A 25,767-nucleotide genomic window follows, 5' to 3' on the forward strand; every position below is an offset into this window, starting at 1 on the left:
CTGGACGGCTCCTATTAACTTTGGCATGGTAGCCAGCGTCTTCAATTACCCACCAAACTCACTTTTCACTATATTTATGACCTTTAGTAGTTTGAAATTAGTTAAGTTTCAAAATAAATTTCAAAGTTGCATTCTAAAATCCAAAAGATCACTATTTCAAAGAAAAACATAAATCCAAACAAATCTATAAAAAGATAAAAGAACAAAACAATTTTTTTTTTAAAAAGAAAAAAAAACATATCTTGACCTTATTTTAGTAACGCTCTTATAAATATTTTTTTATGTCACTAACAGCAAGTGCAAGTATCATAAATTCATAATAGAAAAAGTGAAAGAATAAAAAAAGTAATAGAAAAGGCGAAAGAAGACAAACTATGAATTACACTAAAACATCAAAATAACATTGGCCAACACAAAATAAAACCTGCATCTAAATTCTGTCGTTTCATGACACAACCTAATATTTAAGCGACAATTTGTTCACAGATTTTCTGCCACAAATTGCAAGCTCGAGCTTTCTTCAAACAAATCTGAAAATCAGTATTAAGCGACATCTGTTCATAGACTTTCTAATACAAATTGCAAGCTTTAGTTTTCTTCAAACAAATCTGAAAATCAGGATTGGAACAATCTCCCCCACCCCCACCCACCCCACCCCCCACACCCAAAAGAAGAAAAACAAATCTAATCTGGTCAATATGTTTCAAACTTTAAAAAGATTGAGAGAAAAATGAACATTTCTCTTCTATAATTCTATCACCATCTAAACACATTTTCTTCTTCCCCCCACTTCTTTTTTCTGGTTCACTAGAGGTACAAAGAAATCAATTATACAAAATATCAAATAATATCTAGCCATGTTTCTAGACAAATATCATCGATAATATACATTAGTTCTAAAAAGAATATATCTAATCCAATCACTCTACATTTCAGGTGGTTACCGTTTTATCCCTCCACTAGTTTTCTCGTCCATGCCCCTTTTTGTCCCACCCACTTCCTTACATCTTCGAAATCTTCTTTGCATCATCTTTGAAGCATCCAAATCTGAGTATAAAGAGAGTTATCCGGCACCACCAAAAGTATACAGCTATCTCCCACACTGCATGAACAGTAATTACAAAGAATACATTTCTTACAAGACCAAAATGAAGAAATCGAATAAAGTGGTTCTTTCTTCTATGATAGGACTTCATGGTGCCACAAGAAAAGAGTGCAGCAGATTCTCCAAAAAGATAATATACAGATACCAAACTCTCATATTTACTTGCATAAATTTGAATTATTTGGCACGGAATTCATGCCGAAATATGGTGAGATTTTGAGTAAACTTATCCCTGTTTTTTGAATCTATGCTTAGAGTAACATCTGCCATGAGTTTATCAAAGCATGAAGAGAGCCGCTGATGCTGATCCATTGGCTGCGAAAATTAACCAACCCAAGTCACACAACATAATCATAGTGGAAAAACACAACTCATGGTTCCCAACCACCCAAATACATGTAATATATTATAACAGTAACAAAAGCTGAACCACTATAGTCTTCTATTAGCAAGTTATTGCCACCACTTTTATGTATTCTAAGTGAGAGATAGATACAATAATAACTATGATCAGTGCCCCACTAGTGGAGCAATATTTAGGGTCCTTGTGCCTCTTTTTTCAAATGACTCTGTCATGTGTGAAAAATGAGAGGCTGAATTCTCTCAGCCATATATCCTCAATATCTGATCTGTAATCCAGATAAAAAAACAGAGAAATAAAAAATTATAGCCCGACTTTGAAGTTAGAGTGAGAAGAAAAATACCTGTGATGACAAGATTTGAGCTTTCAGATCTGAGAATATCTGCAAGTAAATGACAACTCAGTCTATAAATTAATTGGGCCAAATAAGAATCAAATAGAGTGTGGCTAGAATTGTGTGGGAAATCAGTCAATAATTGCTTATGCTCAAGACATGATTAATTACATGAAGACTTGCCTAAACTGGAGTATTAATTAGTTAGGCAATAAATGCACATTAATGTTACACTCAACTTCAACCTGGAGTATATATATGTACCAAAGCTTGTCACATATGTTTGCAGTAATTTTTAACGAAAATAGAACAGAGATCAAAAAGGTCCACTACCTGCTCATTAATGAGTATCAAGCTCAACATTGGCCTACTCAGACTCCATTGGTTCCCACAGTCTTCAAACAATATGATCTCAAATAGGGTCTTCAAAATCTTGGCATGCAAAAGAGAGACACCCAAGTCAAACAACCTAACTAAAATGGTTCCCCGTTACCAGTTTCAAAGTAGGAAAAATGAATAAGATGAGCATTTTTCATAAAATAAAATGGTCGTTTGCTTTCTCAAGTATTCTTGAGCAAGTTATGCACACAACACAATGAACACATAACTATCCTATTTGAAGGTTTGCACTCAGTAAGTGAAAATTGGGAGTAAAATGAGGACATTATGGTATTAGCTGCAGCTGAATTTTTCCAGACTCCAGACAAATAAATTCATAAAAAAGTTAAGAGCAAAATTGATGAATTTTTAACCGAGTGGTGAACAGTAAAATATAAAAAATATATACTTCTGGAAACAGATTGGGACACTCTCCAATATGTCGAGCAAGATTGACAGATGCAGGTAAATTTGGAGCCTCTCCCATAGTGATGTTGTTGAAATAGAAAGCAGCCAAATTATCAACAGCAGATGCACACTGTAATCAGAAATTAGAAGACTTGGACAAAGGCATAGTTACAAGAAACCAAATACATAAATATTTACATCAAGCAGAATCTCCTAAAAAATGCTATGGAAAAATTTAATTTAGTCTGAAAACAGGAAGACGGAAATGAGATTTGTTACAATAACCTGCGATGAGATACTTGTATCCAACCCTTTAAGTCCAGATTCAAGGGAGCCAACCATATGCATAAAGGTGTTTGTGTCCAAGTTTAATACAAAAGTGATGTGGCTGTTGAACAAAACTTCCAAGAAGGCAAAATAAGCCCTTGTTAACTGCATAAAAGCAAAAACTAAGTGAGATTCACCTTAATGTATTTGGCAAACTGACAGAAAACTAATCCAATACATAATTCAGGAGTAAGATAAAAAAGGATCCTAGATAAATGAACGCTCATGGATGGTTTTATATTCATAACATATTTCCTCATGCAAGAGCCCATAGGTCTTGAAGCATTGGCAATGCATAAACCACTGCGCCTTGTGCTGAAATTCAACTTTTATTTAGAATAGAGGAAGCAAGGGTAAACTCATAACAACTTGGCCACGGAAGCTTTGATACCATACCAATCACCAATGCTCCTAAAAGTTTAAGCTGTTAGATAAAGGCTTGTGAATTGTTTTATGTTTCAAAGTGTCAAATAGAACCCTTGGGGGTAAGGATCTTTCAAGCAGAGGCAGTTTTAAAGAACCTAACATGTATAGCCTAGATTACAACCAATATGTACATAACTATATACATATACATACAGGTTTGATCTCTGGAATAACTTGGTTGGGGTTTTGTTGTATATTTAGTTTGCACAAGGATCTCCAACAGCTCCTATGTGTTAATTTGAGGATTTCGCACCAGCGGAGATGCCAAAAAGTGTTGGCATCTTTATTTGTCATAGGTCACCTCTTGAGTTCATATGGGACCAATTAGTTTTCCTAGCTTTATGTTTTAACAATGATCCTTTGATGGGGAGGGAGGTGTTATATTTACACAGATTACCATGCTGTGTTGCAAGAGATACAAGGTTGGGTTGGTGGTAAAGATAGGGAGGAATGGGTTGTGGGTTTGAATCCCCCTGACAACAAAAACAAACAACTAACATTTGCCAATAAAAAAAATGTTGTGTTGCATGTTTCCTCTTCTTTCCCCCCTTTTATTCTTGGTATAGTTCTTCATGTTGAAGATCCCACATTAAGTAATGATATGACCAAAATAGTGTACATAAGTGTGGGCAACTCTCACCTCATTAGATAGTTTTCAGGGTTGAGTTAGGCTCAACCCCATATTCTAAGACTTAAAGATTTCTCATCCTCTTTCATAAAAAAAATCATTGTTATAAAAAAATTCGTTGCTCATAAAAAGAAGTTTTTAAAAATATTTTAATCCATGCAATCATTTACTTTTATATCCTTCACTTTATTATCGCAAATTTAATTTGAAGTGCACATAGCATAGGACTTATATGGCAAGAAAATAGTTAGCATACCTTCCTATAAGCCAATATATCAGACATAGGAATTGACAGTGTCATCTTTAGAGCAGCATCAAGAGCGTCAGATAGAGCTCTGTCACCATATAGTTCAAACACACCAAAGTTGACATAATTTCCTGAAAGGGCTGTCATTTGATGCAAGATATTAAATTTAGCCTGCCCAGATACAATTTTGCTAGTACAACAATCATGCAATCTACTCTCTAAAGTATTCTTTCCCAATAAATAGATACTCATTCATGTAACTCTATTAAGAAAAATCATAAAACAAATCAAGCATTTCACTAAAATACTCTCTTAAAGTATTCTGTACCAAATTTTAAGTATATAAATAGATACAGCAGTTTATATAACTCAATTTAAAAACATCATAAAATAACTTACTATCTGCAGCAATTTACAAGCACACCAAGCAAAACTCAAGCAGAACACTAGACCATGCCCCAGAAATAAAAATAACCAAAAAAGACATAGGATTTCACCTCTTGACAGTATCGTTAAACAAATCCATATTCCTTTGTATTTGTATGTATAAATATCAGCAGCACTTGGAAGAGACAGAACTCTAGATCCATAAGCGACAATCAGTTTACTAACTTCCCGGAAGAGAAGTATGCCATTTGGAGAAGAAGAGTCAAATGTCAAACGCTGAGCTTTATTTAGCACAAACTCAGCCATGAACTTTAACAACGGGGTGGTAACCTGCAGAATCAAGTGAACCCCAGGAGGGGGAAGAGGAACATACATCAGAAGTAATTACACATGTAAATGACAAAGTACATTTATAAAGGGAAAATTAGAATTATTGCAGATTTCTATCACTCATCATCAATTTGCAAGAGAAAGAAACACAATAGGAAAAGAAGAAAGCAGCAACAAGAGTTTCTCTACTAAATAATCAAAGATACATCATGAACGTAGGTACAATGGCATGAAAAGGAAAGAATAGAAACTAAATACTTAAAGACTATTGTAAGACATCATCAAGACACTTATTTTTCATGAATTCCAATATGGGGTCCAACTTCCGTTTCTAGTCTATACTACTTTTTGAGTCTTACCTATTTCGTCACCTTTATTGATGACTTCTACAGTGTACAAAGTAATCTTTTATAAAGGATGTTCAGAGTTGTTTTCTATTTTCAAAGCTTTCTGTACTGAAATTAAAAATCAGTTTGGGAATTCAATTAAGAATTCCCATATTCAAATTATAATTATTATTATTTGCTCTTAAAATTATACTTATTATTTACTGTTCATGCTAGAGAGTATGCTCGCTGGAGACCCTCAGTGTCAGCTCTATATGAACACAAGAGTCTAGTTAGCATCAGGAACACGGGGTGTATGAATCGATCACACCTATTTAAATGGGTTTCCTCCCCCCTAACTGTTCCTGTGATTTACAAGAGGTGGCATGAAGGGCAATTTAACTAGATTCACGGGAAGGATCTAGAAACCATCATACAGGGCCCAAAGGTCCAAGGCTTATGCACTCCTTGAGTTGTGGTATCTCTCCAAGTTGTAACTGCACAGAGGTTACTTAGCCACTTTGGTAGGTAAGCCATATAAGGCCACATTAGCAAGTCAGTCATTCAATTAGGTGATCCCAGCCCCTCAGCATCAAGCCTGGAAAGGCATAGGCACTTATTGTCATCGTGTGAATGGTCATCAATCAAACGGTCCATAGCCGCTCAGCATCAAGCCTGAAAAGGCCTAGGTGTTATTGTAGTTAGCCCTTGGTTGGGCAGTCCATAACCCCTTAGTGCCTACTTGGGCAAGTTTTCTCATAAATAAGACCTTACACTGCTCTTATCACAGGAAAATACTTCCAAGCTAAAACATGTCACCACTTCCACAGTTCATTTATACTGGAGCATGACAACTAGCAGTTGCATTATTAGCAGTCAAATGTTAATGCTTTCTAGAAATAAAATGTCTAGCTTGGGTTATAAGTTCTGATTTTCTGCAGATTGATCAACCGATAGCTTTTTCTTCTATACCAACCCTAGCCAAAAAAATATTTGTGTAGAAAAGCATTAGCATTTGAATTCAAATAAGGTAACTGCTAGTCATGATCCAATGTGAAAGAACCAATGATAGAAATATCACAAGCCAATGGAGGGTTGGGGGCAGCAACCCCATGTCATGCATTAGCAAACCCACAAGAAAAGTGACATCACATGGCTGTCAATTCTGTATTGAGATGGCCAAGGACATCTAAGGTGCTTGTGGTTTTCCCCATAAGCCACCCTTGTCTCCTCGGCCACCTGCAGCTCTAAAGATATTGATTAAATGATTTGATACAAGAATGCTAGCTCACCATGACATAAGTCATGGTAATGCCAGAAAAGTTACAAAACCAAGTTGCTGTCAACAGGGCTGTAAACCATAAATCGTTTCCATGTTATGATATTATGTAATAATTCATGCATTGTGCTAGCATCTACCAAATGATATTTTGAAATCACAGATCTTCAATTTTACATGAGTGAAGAATAATGGGATCAAAACCCACCATTTGAGTGTATATGTATGCATAAAAAATTATCCACAAGGTTCATTACCTCAGGGGTGTCTGTCCAATGTGAGATGCCTTTTAAGAGTAGAGGCATGTGTGCAGGATACAACCAATCAAATAGAAATCCATACGTTCGACGGCTAAGAATTACAAATATGAAAAACAGAGAGATCAGTTTAATTCCTTCCCTCTGCCTGAATAACAGAAACAGCACAACTACCAACCTGTTTGTGGCCATTGCAATTCCTCTAAGGTCCCTCATCAAACCAACAAGTGCATACCTTACAGCATCTGTTCGAAATACTGCATCAGGAGTTGATTCCAAACTGAGAAAAACCTAAAAAAGAGGGGGGGAAATATCATATGCTGACTTTGTCCAAGACCAAATAGTTAAAACAATTAATTATATGAAAAATCCATCTAGGAGTTATGATTAACACAAAAAATAAACAACAATTGCTATTATCTTTCACTAACCAATAACATAAGGCATAAGCATACTCACGTCCATGCAAAGTTTTACCTTTCTTGAAATTATATAAAGAATTAAGAAAGTAACAAGTTACGAGAAATAGGTCCCTGAACAGATTAGCTAAAGAACAAAAAACCAAAAGGAATACAACAGAAAGCCCAATTGAAATAGCAACACCCTCCAGTCATGCTCAATATAACAATAGTAATATCTCTTCAGAACAAGTTGATCTGAATACAAGAGACAACAACAAGGACAACATGTGATAATCCTAATACTAGAGATGAGGAAGATATATGATGAATGTGTGATGCGTCATTTTATTTTTGATGAAATAAGTAATTTTATCTTCACACTTAATCGTAGAAGGAGCATGAGACCATTTAAACAAGGGGCAGTAACATTTTGCTTTTTACTTCTCTTGTCACCAGATTTCCTCCCAGAAACATGCATTACCCTACGGTATACCTTTTTTCAACAACTGATCCTGCATGATCTATATAACAACAGCTACTATTTTTTAATGATACAGAATTTTCATAATGCTGGTCCAGGAGGACAGGGAAAATCACCAGCTATAGTACAGATCCCCATTATTTCTGTCTAAAGATTCTCTCCTTATAAAAAAATTGTTATTTCATATTATCAATGCCACATTATTGTGTTCAGTGTTTACTTATTCAGATTCAGTGTGCAATTTTGAGTGATAGAATCTATATCAATCGATGAATAAATACAAAATCGCAGCAAGATTAACAGCACATGACAGGCAGAACATAAAATCCAGTCATATTATACATCCAGTAATAAAATATTTTATTAACTGCACAATCCAATCTGCATTCATTAGTAGAGAGGCATGGGATAAAAAATTACTATACAAGCATTTCAATGAGATGATTGATGGAGTACCTGCTGGAGTGGATCCATTGAAGATTTAAATTTCACAGGGCTATCTTCCATGAATATCAACCAGCCAATTGTGTAATAGAAAGTCGTTCTGCTGCGAGTGCATCTTTTTGCTTCCAAAAATGGAAAATGTTCCTTCTGAGATTAATTTTAGTGAAAAAATAATTAGAATAAGGATAAGAGGAATCTCATTCTACAAAAAAAAAAAAGTGGAGAAATACAGCAGTGCAGAGAGTGAAGGAGGAAATGCAACACTACTCAAAGAATCAAATCAATGTATATCAATTTTTAACATAGAACGAACTTAATTAGAAGGAAAAGAGGGGAGGTGTAGCTAAAAGGAGAGGAAAAATCCTCCTAACAAAAGAGTACAAAGTACTTCAGAGAGTAAAAATTGCAGCAAGGCAGCCCAGGCTCTTCATATATTTAAAACGGAAACTCCCTTGAAGCAAACATGTGCCGACTTCTTTAGGAAGACCATAAAACAACACTATCCCAAAGTTGAGGGGACAGATAGATGCCCCTAAAGTTGCAACCATTTCACTCCAATCAAATGCATTAGAGGACACGCTCTCACATCTAGGCTCTGGATTAGCTCAAAGCTTACAAGGTACAATTACAATCAGAAGGAATTCTAGCTTGCTAGCTTCCCTGTCACTTAAGACTCTGGAAATGAAAATCCCAAGACAAGGGAGTATCAGCATTAGTATTTATAAAATAACTAAATAAGTGTATCCCTGCCTTGAGTGGTCATTGAGTTGGTATCCCACCCATTCTGATTTAAAGTTTAAACTATATTTGACCAAGATTTACTTGAGAGATGGGACCATAAAGAAGCCTTTGAAGGAAATTGCCACAGTCATTTGGCCACAAAAGCAATATTTTTCTAAACCAGAATTGCAAGACCCAGACATTTCGTTCTTGAGTATGCAATAGATCTCCCAGCCAAGCCAACAAGATAATTTATTCTCTGATCACCCATAGTCCCACACCTTGTAGTACCAAGGTTTGATAGAACTTATTTTAATTGATTTTGACAACAAACTTTTTGAGGACTAGTTTAAGGATTTAAGGTCATAAACTTATGTTTTCATTATAAATTAAATTTCCTAAAATATGCTAATTGAAAGAATCTAATCACTATGGTACTTAATTTGTGCAAAAAGTTTAATACTTCAAGTACTTTCAGGTGTCAAAGTGCAAAAGGAACAATCCATCTTCCAATTTGCCTATTATAAAACACAAAGCACTAACCAAAAAGCAGAGAGACCATCACTAGCAAAACATACTGTCATCAGCAAGAAAATTTTCAGCAATGATGACAAGAAAGAACTTAAGATTGGAAAAAGAAGCAATGTCACATGAAAAGGAGATAAATAGCAAGGAATGAAACTCAGTCATCCTTGAATAATTTTTTAAGCAATTTACATAATATTGAAACATGAACACTAATCCGTATGCAATATAGTTAGGACAGAAAAGAAAGGAAGTCTGGATACTACCCACCCAGTTAAATTTTAACCAAAAACATTACCCGAGTACGATCCTGATCAACAATTAGCATTATGCATGAAAAAGCAAAATAACTCCATATTACAATTTTAGTCAAGGGTACTTGTAATTGTGTCGTGTAAAGCTCAATTTCTATCTACACTTTATATATCAGTGTATCAACTGCTGGTCAGCTTTCGATTGTGCACAGTAAATGATAAACTAAGAGAAATTAATGAGCAAATGACAAAAAAGATATCCTACCGTATGATTGGCAACAATAAATTTCACTGTATCCAACTTCAGAAGTAGCTTTCCGGTCATGTAGCTGTTGCAAGAGAAATCGATTAAGTTGAGTGGCTTGTCCTAACTACAAAATAAGAGATAACTAATACTCTTTAATCCAACTAAAACTAACCCAGATGCAAGCTCCAAAAACAAACTCAAGGCGTGGTCAATGACTTCTTCACTCTGAAATTAGCACAAGCACAATTAGTGTGTTAAACCAGGAAAGAATTTTGAGATGAGAAAAAAATACCTCTGTGTAGCACTTAAGGTTAGTCACAATCTTGCCAATGATCACATTCAACAGTAATAGATGATCATGTAGGCCAAGAAGTTCAGATAACCGGCTGTATAACTGCTGCAACATAAAATATATAAATGAACAAATGCATAGAAAGCTAAATTTATGTTCACAATACCATGTTAAATGTTAAGCAAGGGTGCTTCAATTTGTGAGCCATACCTGTACCAGGTACATTACATACCGCATACAGGTATGCATTGGCTATGCCTGGGTATCTAGCAAATTTATTGTGGTGTGGGGTGGGGTGGGGGGGTATTGTTTCAATGTAACCAATGTTGTTAAATGGAGCCACCATGGCTGAATGGCATGTCAGATTTTTTGCCAACCACCAAAGACAATTTCTAAAGGGATGGCAGGCCACAATGGCGTGTTTATATCTGCCAATGCATACCTGTAACCCAACTAACAACAGCAGTGCACAATTGCAAGGATTTAGGACATCAATTAAGTTAGCTAACTTTTTTTTATTAAAAATATTTTCACAATTTACAGATATATTAGTCCATTTATGTTTTTTGAATTTTTTATGTTTTCATTATTTATATAATTTTGTTATGTTTTACTATTTACTATATAATACATACATGTGTCATGTGTGCACGGGCCTATATATGTTAAAATAAGTAAATTTATAGAACTTTTTAATGTACCCATACTTTTTTAAATTTGTCATATTTTGTACATGTACCCATACTATGTACAGGGATCATATCCATGCAAAATGGATTATTCTCAATAATTATAATATTTTATTACCTTGGAAGAATGAATAGCCTGATCTCCTACATAAGACTTTCGGAAATGCTGAAAGAAAGTAAGAATTGCCCTATCTAGTCTTTGTTTGCTTATCTCACCATATCTCTGTCAAATGCCAATAACATGAAAATATAAGAAATACATTCTTCTAAAGCACGTCATAAACTAAATTTATCATCAAGAAAAACTAAAGCAAAAAACAATAAAAACAATACCAAAAAACATAAGATAAAGACAGGGATTCCATTCTGCAATTGCATTAATAGAAAAGAAAAATACTAGGTATGGTAGTTGCCCAGAAGAGCAAGTGATTACCACCAGTTGCATGTGAACTAATCAGTTATAATGAAAAAAAAAAAGAAATATTAGAAGGCACTTCATCTAGCACATAAGAATCTTAGCAATAAAAAATAGAGTAAAACCATGTTCTAGTCTTTGGAAGATACACTAGTTATCAACTTCACCCTATATAGGTTAGTTTCATCAATTTGAACCCCTAAAGTTCGAATGCTTTGGTAGGAAGGCCAAATTTGTGGCAGTGTGTACTTCATGCAATCCTTTGCTGTTAAGCTCATGATTTTACAAGGACTCCACCATCTCTGAATTATGACATCCTTAGTTTTTCTATTGTTCTTCTGCACCATCTCTGTTTTTAATAAAAATTATTTTCATATAAAAATTATTTATACTAACTAAAACCTTCGCATAGCGAAGAGCCTCTGGGCAATGGGGTACGAAGTTTTTTAACTACTAAAGTAAACAATAGATCACCCTTCAACCAACAACATAAATACAAATTCCTAAAATGGATCTCCTAACATACAACCAAATACATTTTTCAATTAAAAGTTAAATGTCATGATGCAAATTATTAGACTATTGTACAGAGAGTTGCAGTATTCAACTGCACCCTCAGTTAAGTCAGTTAGTTAGGATTTAGTTTTATGTTCTGAGTTAGTTAGTCATAACTAACTATATAAGCCTATATATACTGAGTTGTAACTCAGTTTGGGGGCCAATAATAAATTTTACTTCCTCTTTCTAGAGTTTTTCTCTCTCAAAAGATCCTCTATTATGATCTGTTAGAACTCTTCTATGGTATCAAGAGCTTGGTAAGGTCATCAATGGTGGCACAAAGCAACGCGTTTCTTACTCCTACTTCCTTTCCTCATTCGATTGCACATAAGCTTGATTCAACTTTCCTGTTATGGCGTCAACAAGTTGAACCGGTCATCAAATCACATTGTCTTCAACGTTTCGGTGTCAATCCTCAGATTCCTCTATGTTTTCTTTCTGAGACGGATCATGAAGCTTTAATAGAGAACCTTGCGTATGAAGCATGGGAACAGTAGGATCAAGTGCTGCTTACTTGCCTCCAATCGACGCTTTTGACGCCGATCCTGTTGCGCGTGTTAGGATGTGCTCACTCCAATGAGGTTTGGGAGCGTATTCATGACTATTTCCAAAAACAAACACATGCTACAGCACATCAACTGTGAACTCAGTTATGAGCTACAAATCTTGGCGGAAAATCGATGCAAGAGTTCTTGTTGCAGATTAAAGCTCTTTCAGATGCTCTTGCCTCCGTTGGAGGTCCAATTATGCTTCAGGAACACATTGATTCCATTCCTGAAGGCCTTTCGTTGGACTATCTCTCCATCATTGCGATTATTGAGAGCAAGTTTGAACCTCTCCTTGCTCACGAAGCACGTCTGAATAAATTCACCAAACAGACTCTATCTAATTCACCTTCCATCAACTATCCACAAGCACATCACAAGTCTTCAGTGATTAGCTCTGATGACTATTCTGTGCCAAACAAGACAGATCCAGAGAGTTTCTCGGCTTTCCGTGGTGGTGGTAGTTTTCATCGCGGTGGTGATGGTGCTGGCCATCGTGGTGGTGGCGGTGGTTGTGGCAGCGGTGGTAGTTGTTTCGCTAGCTTCCAGTGTCAGGTATGTCTAAAATTTGATCACACTACTTCAGTTTGTCACTATCGCTTTGATCAGTACTATCAACCAAACTCAACTTTGGTACTTCATGATCCTCTGAGTCCAAATTACTCTCAGGCTACTTCCACTCCATCTCAGAATAATTACAACAATTATTCACAGAATAGTAACAATGCTGGCCAAACTTCTGGTGATTCTAGACCAGCTAATGTTTGGACTAATAACAATTATAAATCTGCCAGTATCAATTCTCAGTCCAATCCTAGTGTTATGCTGACAAATGCTCAACCTCAATCCAATTCCACTAATTAGATTCCAGATTCTGGTGCTTCATTTCATGTTACTGGAGAATCACAAAACATCCAGCAACTAGAGCCTTTTGAAGGTCCTGATCAGATCTTTATAGGCAATGGTCAAGGTATGCAAATTCACCCCTCTGGTTCTTCCCATTTTACTTCTCCATATAATTCCTGTGTCTCTTTATCTCTTAATCATCGATTATATGTTCCTACAATCACTAAAAATCTTATTTCAGTCAGCAAAATTGCCAAAGACAATGCTGTTTACTTTGAATTTCACTCTAATTATTGTGCTGTGAAATCTCAGGTTACCAATGAAGTCTTACTTCAAGGCAGTGTTGGTTTTGGTGGTCTTTACAGTTTACCTCACATTCAGTTTCAACCTTCAATTGGTGTTGCTTCCTGGTGTTTGTCCAGTTCTGTCAATTCCTCTGTCAATTCATGTAATAAGAATGCAGATCTCACTGTCAATTCATGTAATAGGTCTAGTAGTCTTTGGCATGACAGACTTGGTCATCCAAATCATCATGTTTTACAGCTTGTGTTATAACATTGTAATATACCCACTATTAATAAAAATTTGATTAGCTTTTGCTCTGCTTGTGCTGCTGGAGAATCTCTCAGACTTCCCTCTTCTCTCTCTACCTCTGTTTACTCTTCTCCTTTGGAATTGGTCTATAGTGATCTTTGGGGACCATCCCATGTCACTTCCACTAATGGCTTTCTATACTATATTACCTTTGTTGATGCTTTCTCTAGATTTACTTGGATTTATCTACTTAAAAGCAAAGCTGAAACTTTCACTGTCTTTAAGAAATTTAAAGCCATGGCTGAATTGCAATTCAACACCAAAATTAAAAATCTTCAGACTGATTGGGGAGGGGAATTTCACCCATTGGCACCCTTTATAGCTGAGTGTGGTATTAATCATAGACTCGTTTTTCCTCACACCCATCATCAAAATGGGGTTGTTGAAAGAAAACATAGGCATGTGGTAGAACTTGGTCTCACCTTGTTGCACCTCGTTTTGGGACTTTGCTTTCCCAGCTGCTGTTTATCTTATAAACAGACTTCCCACAGACTCACTGAATTCTTCAGTACCTTATCATGTGCTTTTCAACAAATTTCCTGACTACAATTTTTTAAAAACCTTTGGTTGTTCTTGTTTCCCTTTGCTTAGACCTTGCAATAATCACAAATTAGACCTTATCATGTGCTTTTCAACAAATTTCCTGACTACAATTTTCTAAAGTTTTTCTCTCTCAAAATATCCTCTATTATGATCTGTTAGAACTCTTTTACAAATTTACAGCTTTATAGGGTTAAAGAACAAAAAAAGTGAAACAGATAATTCATGTTCCAAGGCATGCCGAAAACTAATGTTGTAACAGTATACCTGACTGTGTATTCCACTATCAGTTACATTTATCAACTGTAAAACTCGAGCTGAAAGTTCAGCATCAAGCACTTCCTGGGATTCCACACTGCATAAAAAAGTCACAAGAAAATAAGACTACAAACATATTGATACTTGATAAGCTATGAACACTGCTCAGAACTTCTTTGACGATCCACATCATTCCAATTGATAAAGGCAAGAGCTAAAAAGGTTTTTACCTACAACCAGTACATTGTTTTATCTTAAGAATTGCAGCAATGATATGAACAATCCAAGCAAGTTTATCTTCAATCACAATGAGGTCACTGTTATCAGGAACATGTAATCTAGCTCTTTCCTATTCAGTCATTAAAAATGGTTAAACATCAATTAATAACTCATTTCTCTCAACAATAAAGTACAAAAGGATAACTGGATGCATTCAGGGAAAGCTATAACCACACCGTGTATATTTGCAGGACTGGCTCCATTATGTTTATTATGAATAAACTACTGCTTTCATACTGCACAAAGAACAAAGGAGTCAGACAATCAACACAGTTCAATATAGCAGCAGAATTGCAAAAAAAAAAAATTAAGAATGAAGAAAGAATTTCCTATGTTGGAAGCTAGATTATCTTCAGCAAATGAGTAACGTAACAACCATGATATCTATCTTATTCCTTATTCAGACACGAGATTTGGATTCAGTTGGACAAATTAAATCAAAGTTGTCTCTTGATGGTCACTTTCTCTCTGGTTGAAAGGTTAACCCAACTTTAGTAGGTTACAAGGTTAGAGTGATGTTAAAATGGAACACTCTATTTACCCTTTTTTATTTAGCTTGATAGCCGGTGTGCTCAGTATAATGAATTTCAAGAAAATATTTTGAATAAGACGAATTTTATATATAGACCCAAAAAAAGTACATAAACTGAAAAGAATAAGATATCCTCTGTAACAAGGATACAAAATAAACAAAGAAAAAAGAAACAGCCTTATCAAAGAAGTTAGACATTCCAATTTCTTTGCATATTTGCTAGGAAGATTCCTCGAGGAAACCACTGCATAGCTGATTTCCATGTGAACTAACAGACAGTGTAGAAATGGTAATTTCTCATGTAATTATCTGAAGGAGATAAGCATAATTCAACAATTGCTCAGACTCACATCAGATTTTTAAGTCAATCCTGACTTGAAACTCAATTTGGCAAAGACTGGATTGGCAAGTATGGATGAGAAGAGACAGGTCCTTTAATCTTGCAACTCTAGGTACTTGTGTCAGATTGGGGAATGATTATGAGGAAATTGTCAGGCTTCTTCTTATTGGGACTCTATGATTCATAATATCTCAGAAGGGCACCTCATTTTTTCATTGGGAGGTCAACTTGCTCAGGGAGAGAAAAGATTTTTGGCTCTTGGTAATTTGATGCCCAAAAACGTTGCTTCAGAGTATTAACTAAAGGCATCTTCATTGTGGCATCAGGCTGTTAAAATCATAATGCGTGGAATGATAACCTAGCAATAGTCACAACTCATTCCAAACCTAAAACATTCATTTTTATGAGTATGTCTCTTTTTAAAAGGTTGGTTAACAGCAACGAATTCAGATTCCTCATTCCTGTTTGTTTTGGCTTTGTATTGATGTATTCTACTGCTTTGTTTATATCCTCCTATGAAATCCATCTTGCCTTCTAATGAAATTTCTTCTTTTATTAAAAAGAGAAGAATGAAAATATTAAAAATGGATGATACCTGAAATCTACATAGGTATGGGAAGCAATCTAATTGATCCTGAAGAAGTTCAGCATTGTCCAAGGGGTTCTCAGAAAGATCATCAGGTAATCCAGCCTATAAAAAATGGACAGAAGAGGTTATATTTATGACAGCTGTCTTATTAACAGAAGTTTAAAATTAAATAATACAGCCTGGACATATGCAGCAGGCAACAAATAAAGCATGCATGGATAACTGGAAATACCTGCACAGAGTTGAATCTTGATGTGATGAAACTTTCAGTAATCTTGGGAACAAACTCATCCAGTAAGCTTGGTGCATCACCTTTTAAATATGGAACAGAAGACACCAATCTAGACCACAGCCCTAACAGGTAGTACACACTATTGCTTGCCCACTGACAACAAGGTATCAGCTTAATCAATATCTCTATTTCAGAATAAACGTGCAAAAAACCTAAGTTGAAATTATTAACTCATGAAGCATATCTTATTGATAATTATCACATGATGTAATCCTGAATATGATTTTTAAGTGCAATATATCATGTATTTTCGGGAAAATATTTTAAAGCAACACAATAATTAACCTGCCATGATTGCAAAGACTTGAGAGTAAACTCTGCAACCAAACGTATCCAATCGCTGTAGCCTTCCACATTAACAAGCTCTGACAACTGCAGCATTTAGTTTAGAAATTTAGGTGGCAAGTTCAAGGTTAATTGGGGAAAGGGTGTTCGGATGGAATAAATTATAGAACATGTGAAATTTCTCCAAAGTTTATCAACGTAACTGTCAGTGTATTGTTAGCGTAAAACAACTAACAAATCAGAGAAAGTATATTTCCTAGTTTGTAAGCAGCAGTTTTGGGGGGGAGATAATATTTGAGGTTGATTTTCAGGTGCATTAAATGCTCCTCAGATTTGAATACAAATTTGTAAACACTACAGTAAGCATACAGTTATCTGAGAGACAAGATAATTGACTTGATAAAGAAGTGGGACAGGGATAGGATGCCCCCATGATAATTGACTTGAACTGCCCCAGTTAATAAGTACAAATTAAACATTTATGCCACTAATTAAAAGTATAATACACAAATAATAAATATTTTTTATGAAATTGTTTCACATTTAAGGAATGAAGTATACAAAACAGTGGCAAAGTAATACAGAAAGCAATGATGAGTAGGTTATGAATATATTCCAGCCATTTATGTGTGTCTTTGATATACTAATTGCATTAAATTTAAACAAAATTTAAATGATATGCTAGCTATCAACAAAAACAGTGGCAAAGTAATTATGAAAACTATTGTAAATCTTCGTAGTTACTCTCCGAGAATGGTGTGTATTAAGGTTTAAAACTTGAAATCCCACAAGTATTACAAGGGACAATTTGTATGATGGACAGCCCTTCTAACTTCTAAGCCAAAGTATGTACCTAGCCTCCACAGCATGAACCCCATGTCCCTGCTTATGTACTTTGCATTACTACCAATTAGAAATAGAAACCACTAGATACACCACAAAAGGAGAAAAAACTACACATAAGTCTACCTGATAATTCACTCTGAACCGACCAAGAAGACGACAAAACTCATGGTAATTATCATGATCTGCAAGACCTGCTTTACAATACAGTTGAAATTATAAATGCATGACCAAACAAGACAACAAAAACAACGAAATGAAAATAAAGAATTAAATAGTGCTTTAAAATGTAAATGCAATAATGGCCAATATTTGTTGTGTGTAACTTCCTTCTTCACAGCATTTTTTGCTTTGCTGAACCTAGAGGGATTTACTATGGCTTTCCCCTTTCAATGCTACTGAAAAATAGAGCACAATTGAATCTTAAACTAAATTAATCTATTTCCTGATTAATAGTTTATAAAAGATAACCACACGTTCAGCCCAATTTCACCTGTGATTACAAAATCTCACCAAGAGCTTTTACCTAGGTCATGTAAGAGCTTCTACAAGTTACCATACAACCCGCAGATGCAAAAATTAGATTGAAACTCTCAATTCCTACACTGGCAGGAAATAACTGATTGGTTTGATGAAGTGGAACAAAGATTGAACAGCCCAAGGCAGAGATAAATTGCCAGGATGACAAATGCATGCATAAAAAGAAAATGAGATAGAAAGATATCTCTTTTATTTAATTCTGCTCATAATCAATATGTAACAAGAAATCCAAAAAAAAAGGAAACAAAAGACATTTTTTTCCTTTCACGTATAATAATGGAAGTCCAGTTTGTCATTACAATACAAAACAAGTGAAGAAGTAACAAGCCTACAACACCTTGCCCTGTTTGCAGGATTACTTTGGTTCCTGTCATTAAATGGGCCAAAAATTTAGAACGGGCAGCATCATTTGTAAACAAAGAACGTCTTACTGACGCAAGTCGCACCAAGCACTCCAGTGCCTGGAAAGAAAAAAAATTAATGCCAAAGAGAGAGAGAAGGTTCAAAAGTACAAGCAGATGAACCATAAGAACATTTCACAAAACAAAATGAACATTAACCAATGATTAGTCAAGAAACACTTCTATTGTCAATTTTCCGAAATGAACAACATAAACCAATAAGAAAACAAATTGTCGTCTAATAGAAGTGATAATATCAAATTGAAAAATATTCAAGAAAAGACATCTTATTTAATACCTCAATATTCTGTTATTGTGGTACTCAATTTTCATGCGAATGTAATACAAAGGATAAGGTAATGTTGAATAACTACTTTTCTCAATGCAGTGCATTACTTTATTTCAGAAGGAACTGTAAGTTTACACTGCCCTGCAGCCATTCACCACCATACTCTGGTGAAGCTTAGGGTGTTTTCTTTGAAGTTGATACTAATCAAAAGGTTTAGGCAGAGTCATTAACAAAGGTTTTCAAACAAGACCACTTGCTGGCATCCATCTTGACCTTATGGTTCCTCCTTGTCACACATGCCAGGAAATTGAAGAGGCCTGTATTTACGAGTTTGCTTGTTTTCATTTCCCTTTTCTGTTTTAAAGTTTACTAATCTGCAGGTTGCAACAGGAATCCCAAGACATGATGAAGGTAAAGAGAAAGGTAGGCTAAGTGTGAGATACCTATGGAAGAACAGAGCTGCTAGGCTAAGGCTGTTAGCTGTAAGTGCTTTATATATTTTGCCTTATGATGATTAACGGAACAAGTCGTCTTTTTCATTCTTTTTTCCAATAGAAATCCTCTTCTTTTTTTTCATTCCTTTCTTCTCCATTCTAATAAAACTATTCTTTTATCTCATCTCATAAGAAGAAAGAAAAAATATTGGTCCTAGGGCAAAAGTAGATCATATTCACTTTTTGTAGTCTATGAACTGGAGCTTCAGTTGTTTATCATTTTTTTACCCCCAAAAAAACACTTATATCATCTCCCTGATGTTCAACTATCACATGCTTTAAAGAATAAGAAATTTCAGCAACAATCAAGAAGGAGAGCCACCAGAATTTTCCAGTCATCCTCTTTCAAAAAAGCAAGTTTTTGCTTCAAACTTACTAATATATGGTCACCATTAAAAACATCAATCATGCTCACTTTTGCTTCATTATAACATTGTAATCACTTATTCAAACATTTAAATAGCACTTTATCATTCTTTGGCCAACACTTTTCCATTCTAAAGGCTTTGTCATCATTGCCAATCTCAATTCTCAAATAGCTAGCCCACATTTATAAGTTCAAAGTCTAACAAGTGGCAGGATAAAACCGACAAATAGGCCAGAAAAGAAGAAAACTAATGAACATTGATGGTTGACAAAATTCTTTGAATGAGCAGAAAATTAAATAAACCCAGAAAAGTATGAAATAAAATGGCATTACATACATAATATATGCCCTTGATATGTTAACACTAAACTTTGACACTGATATACACAAAAAATCATTTTTTAAGTTAAAGGAGTAGCTATAATCAAATTTGATCATTCATGTTAAGATAACGGTCTCACTTGATATATATTTAAATAAAGGGGGCTGTAATCAATGTAAGTAGTAGACAATTTCCCAAGAACTAAAAAGGATTCAAATTTTAGTGGTTAATTAGTGAACTTCAAGGTCTAAACATTAAAAATACAATCATAGAAACAAACGCATGTACAGACCTCCTTTGAAAGAGGGGGTTTTGTAATGGCATAGTAATCAAAAAATATTTGTAGTGTTGAAGAATCCTCCAAAACAGGCTTCCAAGGTGATGGAATCTGCAAACCACCATATTCCAAGATAGTAGATGAACATGAACCAACATTGAAGGAATTCATGTAGGATTTTGCAAAAATTAAAATTTTAAATAAAAATAAAACAAGCAGATACCTGAACTGTGCCAAACTCGTCTGAACTTTCATCAACAGAAGTCCCCACAAAATCAAATGATAAGCATTTCAAAGACAGAGCAAGTGCCAATTCTTGCAATTGATTGACAACTGCAAAGTATATAATCTCAACGCTCAAAATTATGATAGCAAAAGGTAAGAAACATGGTACTAAAGAGGGACAAAATTTTAAGCAAGAGTATACCCATTTTACCATCATTCTTCAGTTGACCCAATGATGTTAAAGATATCTGAAATATCTGAAAAAGATATTGGTCCCTAAACGAGCAAGCAACCCTTCGATGATTTGTTGCAGGCATACCAGCATTGGCCTGAGGAAAGATTTAAGAAATACAAAGAGAACTAAGCACAATAACAAATGTATAAAAGTAATTTTGAAAAAGGTTTGCCAAATCAGGTTTTTTATTATTATTTATTAACACAAACCTATCAAAAAGCATCAGCAACCAACACAATTATGTGAATTGCATAAACCTTTGGAATGAGGTTAGCACAAATTTCAATGATGACCTCATGAAGCATATGTTGGCACATTAACACTGCTTTAAACTCATTAATGAATACGTGACAATATGAAAACTCATAAAAGTGCAATAACAACAAAAAGTATTAATTAGAAATTTCCCCCAGTGACAATATGAAAACTCATAACTCGTAAAAAGTACAATAAAAACAAAAAGTATTAATTAGAAAATTTAGCCAGTCTCTTAGCTCTATCCCTCAAAAAACATTCATACAGATGCCCAATGTTGTTAAGACAGAGATCCTACTTAGGATCGGGAGGGGGGTTGCAAGATCGTAAGATGTAGAATCGTAAGGTCCTACTAAAATATAAATTTATACATACATACATAAATAAATACACACACACACACACACACACATATATATATATAGAGAGAGAGAGAGAGTATGATAAAAAAATTATAAATGACAACATTAAAGCAAAGATTATTTTAGGATCCTAGACACAAAAAAAGATCATAGTACTTGCATTAAAAACAAGAGTACTGCACATGGACCACAGAAAAGCGTGAGTACCAACATAATCTATTTGAGAAAATTAAAGTTCAAATAAGTCGCAGCAGAAGCTATGAAGGCCGCAAGACAGCAAAGACGGTTGAGGGATGATGTGCAAAAGAGATGAGAGAGATTGGACGCAGAGGCACAGGCACTCAACAATTCAGATCATAGTTCTTCAGAACAAGAGAGGGAGAGAGAATAGGACACAGGTGTGTTAAAAGGCGTGTTCAAAACTCGAGAGAAATGTTTGGCAGAGAATAGGGAGCCGAAAAGGCATTTTAGGGCACAAAAGGGGGGTGTAAAAAGGGTTTGGGAAAACTGGGTCGCCCGACCCGAAAACCCAACTTGCTGGATCGTGAAAATATCAGATATGACAATTTTGCTCCAATCTCGCTGTGATCTCACCCAGGCACAAAAATTCCATGCATGATCCAGCTCAGGACAAGGGTGCGAGATCTTAAAATCGTGCAACCTCATGACCTATCCAGCAATCTTGACAACATAGAGAACCATTATATCAGCACACCTAAGAAGGAAAAAATTTAATAAAAAAAAGGAAAAAAATCCTATATCCCAGAAATTCCAAGAGTGATACAGAAATCTTCCAAAAATTTCCCCAACCAAAGACACAAATACTTCCACGAACTTCAAAGGGTCTTACTTACAGTTACACTCATTTCAAACATCACTTAGATAAAATTTCATATTGTTGTAAACAAAAAAGATATCATCAGTGACAAGCAAATCGTTTTCAATAAAAAGAAGCACAAGAATACTATAAAATCTAAGAATATGAATACTCTACTAACTCACAAAGTACATACAAAAAGCAGAAAAATAGTAACATTAAGACAGCTGCCTCAACTGATTACTTGAAATCTCTATGCGGTGTATCAAGGAATCTTTTTTCTGTTTTTTATACAACTTTTTCGAATAGTAGACCCTCCTGTTATTATGCCACAACCCCCATTTTTACTGTTCGACTTCCATATCATTGGACGGACTCCATGAACAAACACAGACAAGCACAGACCCACTCAATATGATAAATCGGCTTATGTGCCAACAGTATTTTGTAATGTCCACACTACACACCAGCACCAAACACATTGAAGTAACACAAGTTAAATTCTAACCTGATTCATCTCAGAGATAAGCTGACTTAGGATCTTCAAACCAATGGCATAATGACCCGGTGTTGCCTGGATTGGAAAAGTATGTTATGAGCAATATGTCCCAGAAACATAAATCTAACAATTGAGATGGTGTGTAAGGCAACAACTTCACATTAAATACCGGTGTCCAGTTAACCTAATAGGATTTAAGAAAAAAGTTGCAGAAACCAAAGCAACTACTAAAAGTGATAAAAATAATAGATCACAATATAAAGAATAATAACTTATTTACACAATCAATACATGTCTGAGAAGGTGAAGAAATCAGAAGTGTGATCCAGGTTTACTACTTCAAGTAAATTGAGACAAACCTTTTTTTTAGTTCAAGATATACAAAACCTTCAATTGATTGCTGTGAAGAAGAGGATAAACTATATTCATGGTTTTAAAAAATGGTACCCGACGCAATTTTAGCCATAGCGTCAAGGTTTTTAGACTTACTGTGACCATAATTGTGGCCACATAGGCCGCATTTGCCAGCAATGTCAAGGATGGTGATGAAAACATTAATTATATTACCAAAGTATGTAGGACTGCTATAATTTTTTTCTCTTGAACAGCATACATAGGAAATGGCTGTAACGTAATGCCAACAAACACACTTAAGCCTTTGTTTTATTCGGGTCCGGCAAATCATCCTTGGATGTAAAATACCGCATTGCATACAAATTAAACAATCACTTTTAATCACCTGACTCAAGAAGTTCATGGATTCTTTAACCAGGTCCCGGAATCGATCATCATCAAACCATCCGAACTTTGTGACTCGACACAAAAGTTGGATCAAAGAAGCAGCGACAAATGGCTGTAACTCGGGTCCTCTGGTCGCTAGATAGTTGATAAGGTACGTCCCTGACATGCATTAAAAATAGTTCTATGAATTCCAGAATTTTGAGTCACCGAAGAGAGAAATGAAGAGAAATAATAATACATATATCAAGGCGAAGCTTCATGGCAAGGCTATGTTCAGTGACTTGTTTCAACAAACTGGAACTAGCCAGCATCAATGCATAGGGTGTCAAGGCATGATCAAGAATGTATTGGCATTGGGAAATGTATTCAGTGTTCATGGAGAAGCATTTCAGTGTGTTCTCCGCGTGAGCACGTTCCACCGAGTCCTGCGAATTATACAGCCTCTCACACAATGCTTCTAGTTGTGCCAACTCCATCGCGAATCTCAGATTTCACTACGGACGATGATTAGGGTTGCGATGCCAACAACTACGCGGCGGCGATGACGAGGGAAGTGCCGCCGGCAACCGCGAGACGACGGGAAAGGTAACGGAATCGGAGTGAAGAGAGGATTTGGTTCTACCACAAGTGCGCGACTACGATCACATCGCATTGGCCAAACGGAAGAAATTCTTGTTCTTGATCCATCTAGGTTTTCTCAATCTATTTCTTCCTTCGGACTTCGGAGGAATTTTTCTTTTTTTTTTCTTTTTTTTTTCTCTCGATTATTTGTGTTATGCGTGAACGACAAAAACCCGTTTAAATAAATACTTTCCGTTTTTTTATTCATGCACCGACTTGTTTTCTTTATTTTTTAAACGCAAAAAATTGTGAATTAATATAGGTTTTAGGATTCTTTTATTTACTACATAAAAAAAAAAGATTTGAATATGTTAAAAAATATTTTATTTTCTAATGTGTTAAAAAAATATTAGAAAAACATCTTACGTACTTTTGCATTTTTTTTATAGGAAAACACTTGTATTATTATTTCTAACGTAATCTAATGAAAAATAGAAGCAGGCAAACTGGAATAAAAAGGGTGAGCATTGTAGGAAGTATGAGCACTGAGCAGGCAAAGAAAGTGTGTAAAGTTTGATAAGTGTTGAAGCAGCATATGACACATTCATAATGATCAGTACGACTACTACGGACAATATTCACATTTCTATAATAGTCGCCTCTCCTTCACTGCCTTGGGCAAGAAAGGGGTAATTTACCAATTGACACATATCTCTGAGGCAGAAGTCACTACCAAAAGAACAACCATTTTGAAAGAATTTTACATCCATAAATAATAGTATTGTTTAGAAATTATTTTAAATGAAAATGTTTTTAGAAGCTATTCTTAAACAATAACATTTTTTTATTAATATGTTGTCATCCTAAATAGAATTGAACATAAATTTTACAGAAATTACTTACTAACAAAATTAATGTCTATTTTTAATGGATACAATTTAATATCTCATTTAATTGGTTCTTACAATATCATAATTAAGTAACTCATTTATATATATATATATATATATATATATATATATATATATATATATATATATATATATATATATATATTACTTTAATTGTATAGTTTAAAACAATCCTTAAATGACACTTAAATGATAAAACAATATTTCTTTTTCTACTCAAGCAAGATTAATTATAAAAATAACCAAAGCTTAATTTTAAGCAACGTAATACTTCCAATGGTAAAAAAAACCTAAATAGAGGTGTCTAAATATTATTTTGTTTGCACAAATAAAACAGGTTTTGATAAAATAAAAAAAATCTCACAACACCCATTTTTTTAATAAAAAATAACAATTAACTTTTGCACGATATAGAGTAGCACGACGTCATAGACTCATGGTTCATTACATGAAATAAATAAAAAAGGTTTTATATTTATTTTCATTATATAATTTATTGAAGGGTTTTATATTTATTTTCTTTAAAAGAAAAAAAAGGTTTTAAAAATATATTATTATTAATACACAAGACCATAATTACATTCCCATGAGACAATGACCAATTTTATGGAGTAGGACACGTTGATGTTGGGAACATCCTTGCATAAAGCAAGTAGATATATATATATATATATATATATATATATATATATATATATATATATATATA

The 25,767-nt window shown here is 34.7% G+C and overlaps 1 protein-coding gene across 4 annotated transcripts; it reads right to left on the bottom strand.

Annotated features, from left to right (window-relative positions):
• Positions 1-828: 828 nt before the first annotated feature.
• Positions 829-24,381, bottom strand: LOC100804346 (exportin-7-B). 4 transcript variants are annotated; one of them, XM_006577831.4, is made up of 28 exons: positions 23,825-24,381; positions 23,585-23,745; positions 22,855-22,920; positions 20,889-21,006; positions 20,676-20,785; positions 20,468-20,563; positions 18,640-18,763; positions 17,889-17,956; positions 16,920-17,006; positions 16,575-16,727; positions 16,349-16,444; positions 15,058-15,117; positions 14,833-14,951; positions 14,612-14,699; positions 10,965-11,069; positions 10,158-10,259; positions 10,038-10,090; positions 9,884-9,947; positions 8,132-8,266; positions 6,972-7,084; positions 6,794-6,887; positions 4,712-4,931; positions 4,224-4,354; positions 2,872-3,018; positions 2,588-2,716; positions 2,134-2,232; positions 1,810-1,848; positions 829-1,420 (listed from the first exon to the last, which is right to left on the bottom strand). In XM_006577831.4, exons 1-28 carry the CDS (start codon positions 24,060-24,062, stop codon positions 1,283-1,285), a joined length of 3,153 nt encoding a protein of 1,050 aa, XP_006577894.1. In that variant the 5' UTR covers positions 24,063-24,381; the 3' UTR covers positions 829-1,282. The 4 variants fall into 4 exon arrangements, with proteins under 4 accessions (XP_006577894.1, XP_003522612.1, XP_014629868.1 ...); XM_003522564.5 differs by having other exon boundaries at positions 10,158-10,262; XM_014774382.3 differs by having other exon boundaries at positions 20,880-21,006.
• Positions 24,382-25,767: the final 1,386 nt, after the last annotated feature.

This window comes from Glycine max, chromosome 4 (assembly GCF_000004515.6).
Source record: "Glycine max cultivar Williams 82 chromosome 4, Glycine_max_v4.0, whole genome shotgun sequence".
Lineage (NCBI taxonomy): Eukaryota > Viridiplantae > Streptophyta > Magnoliopsida > Fabales > Fabaceae > Glycine > Glycine max.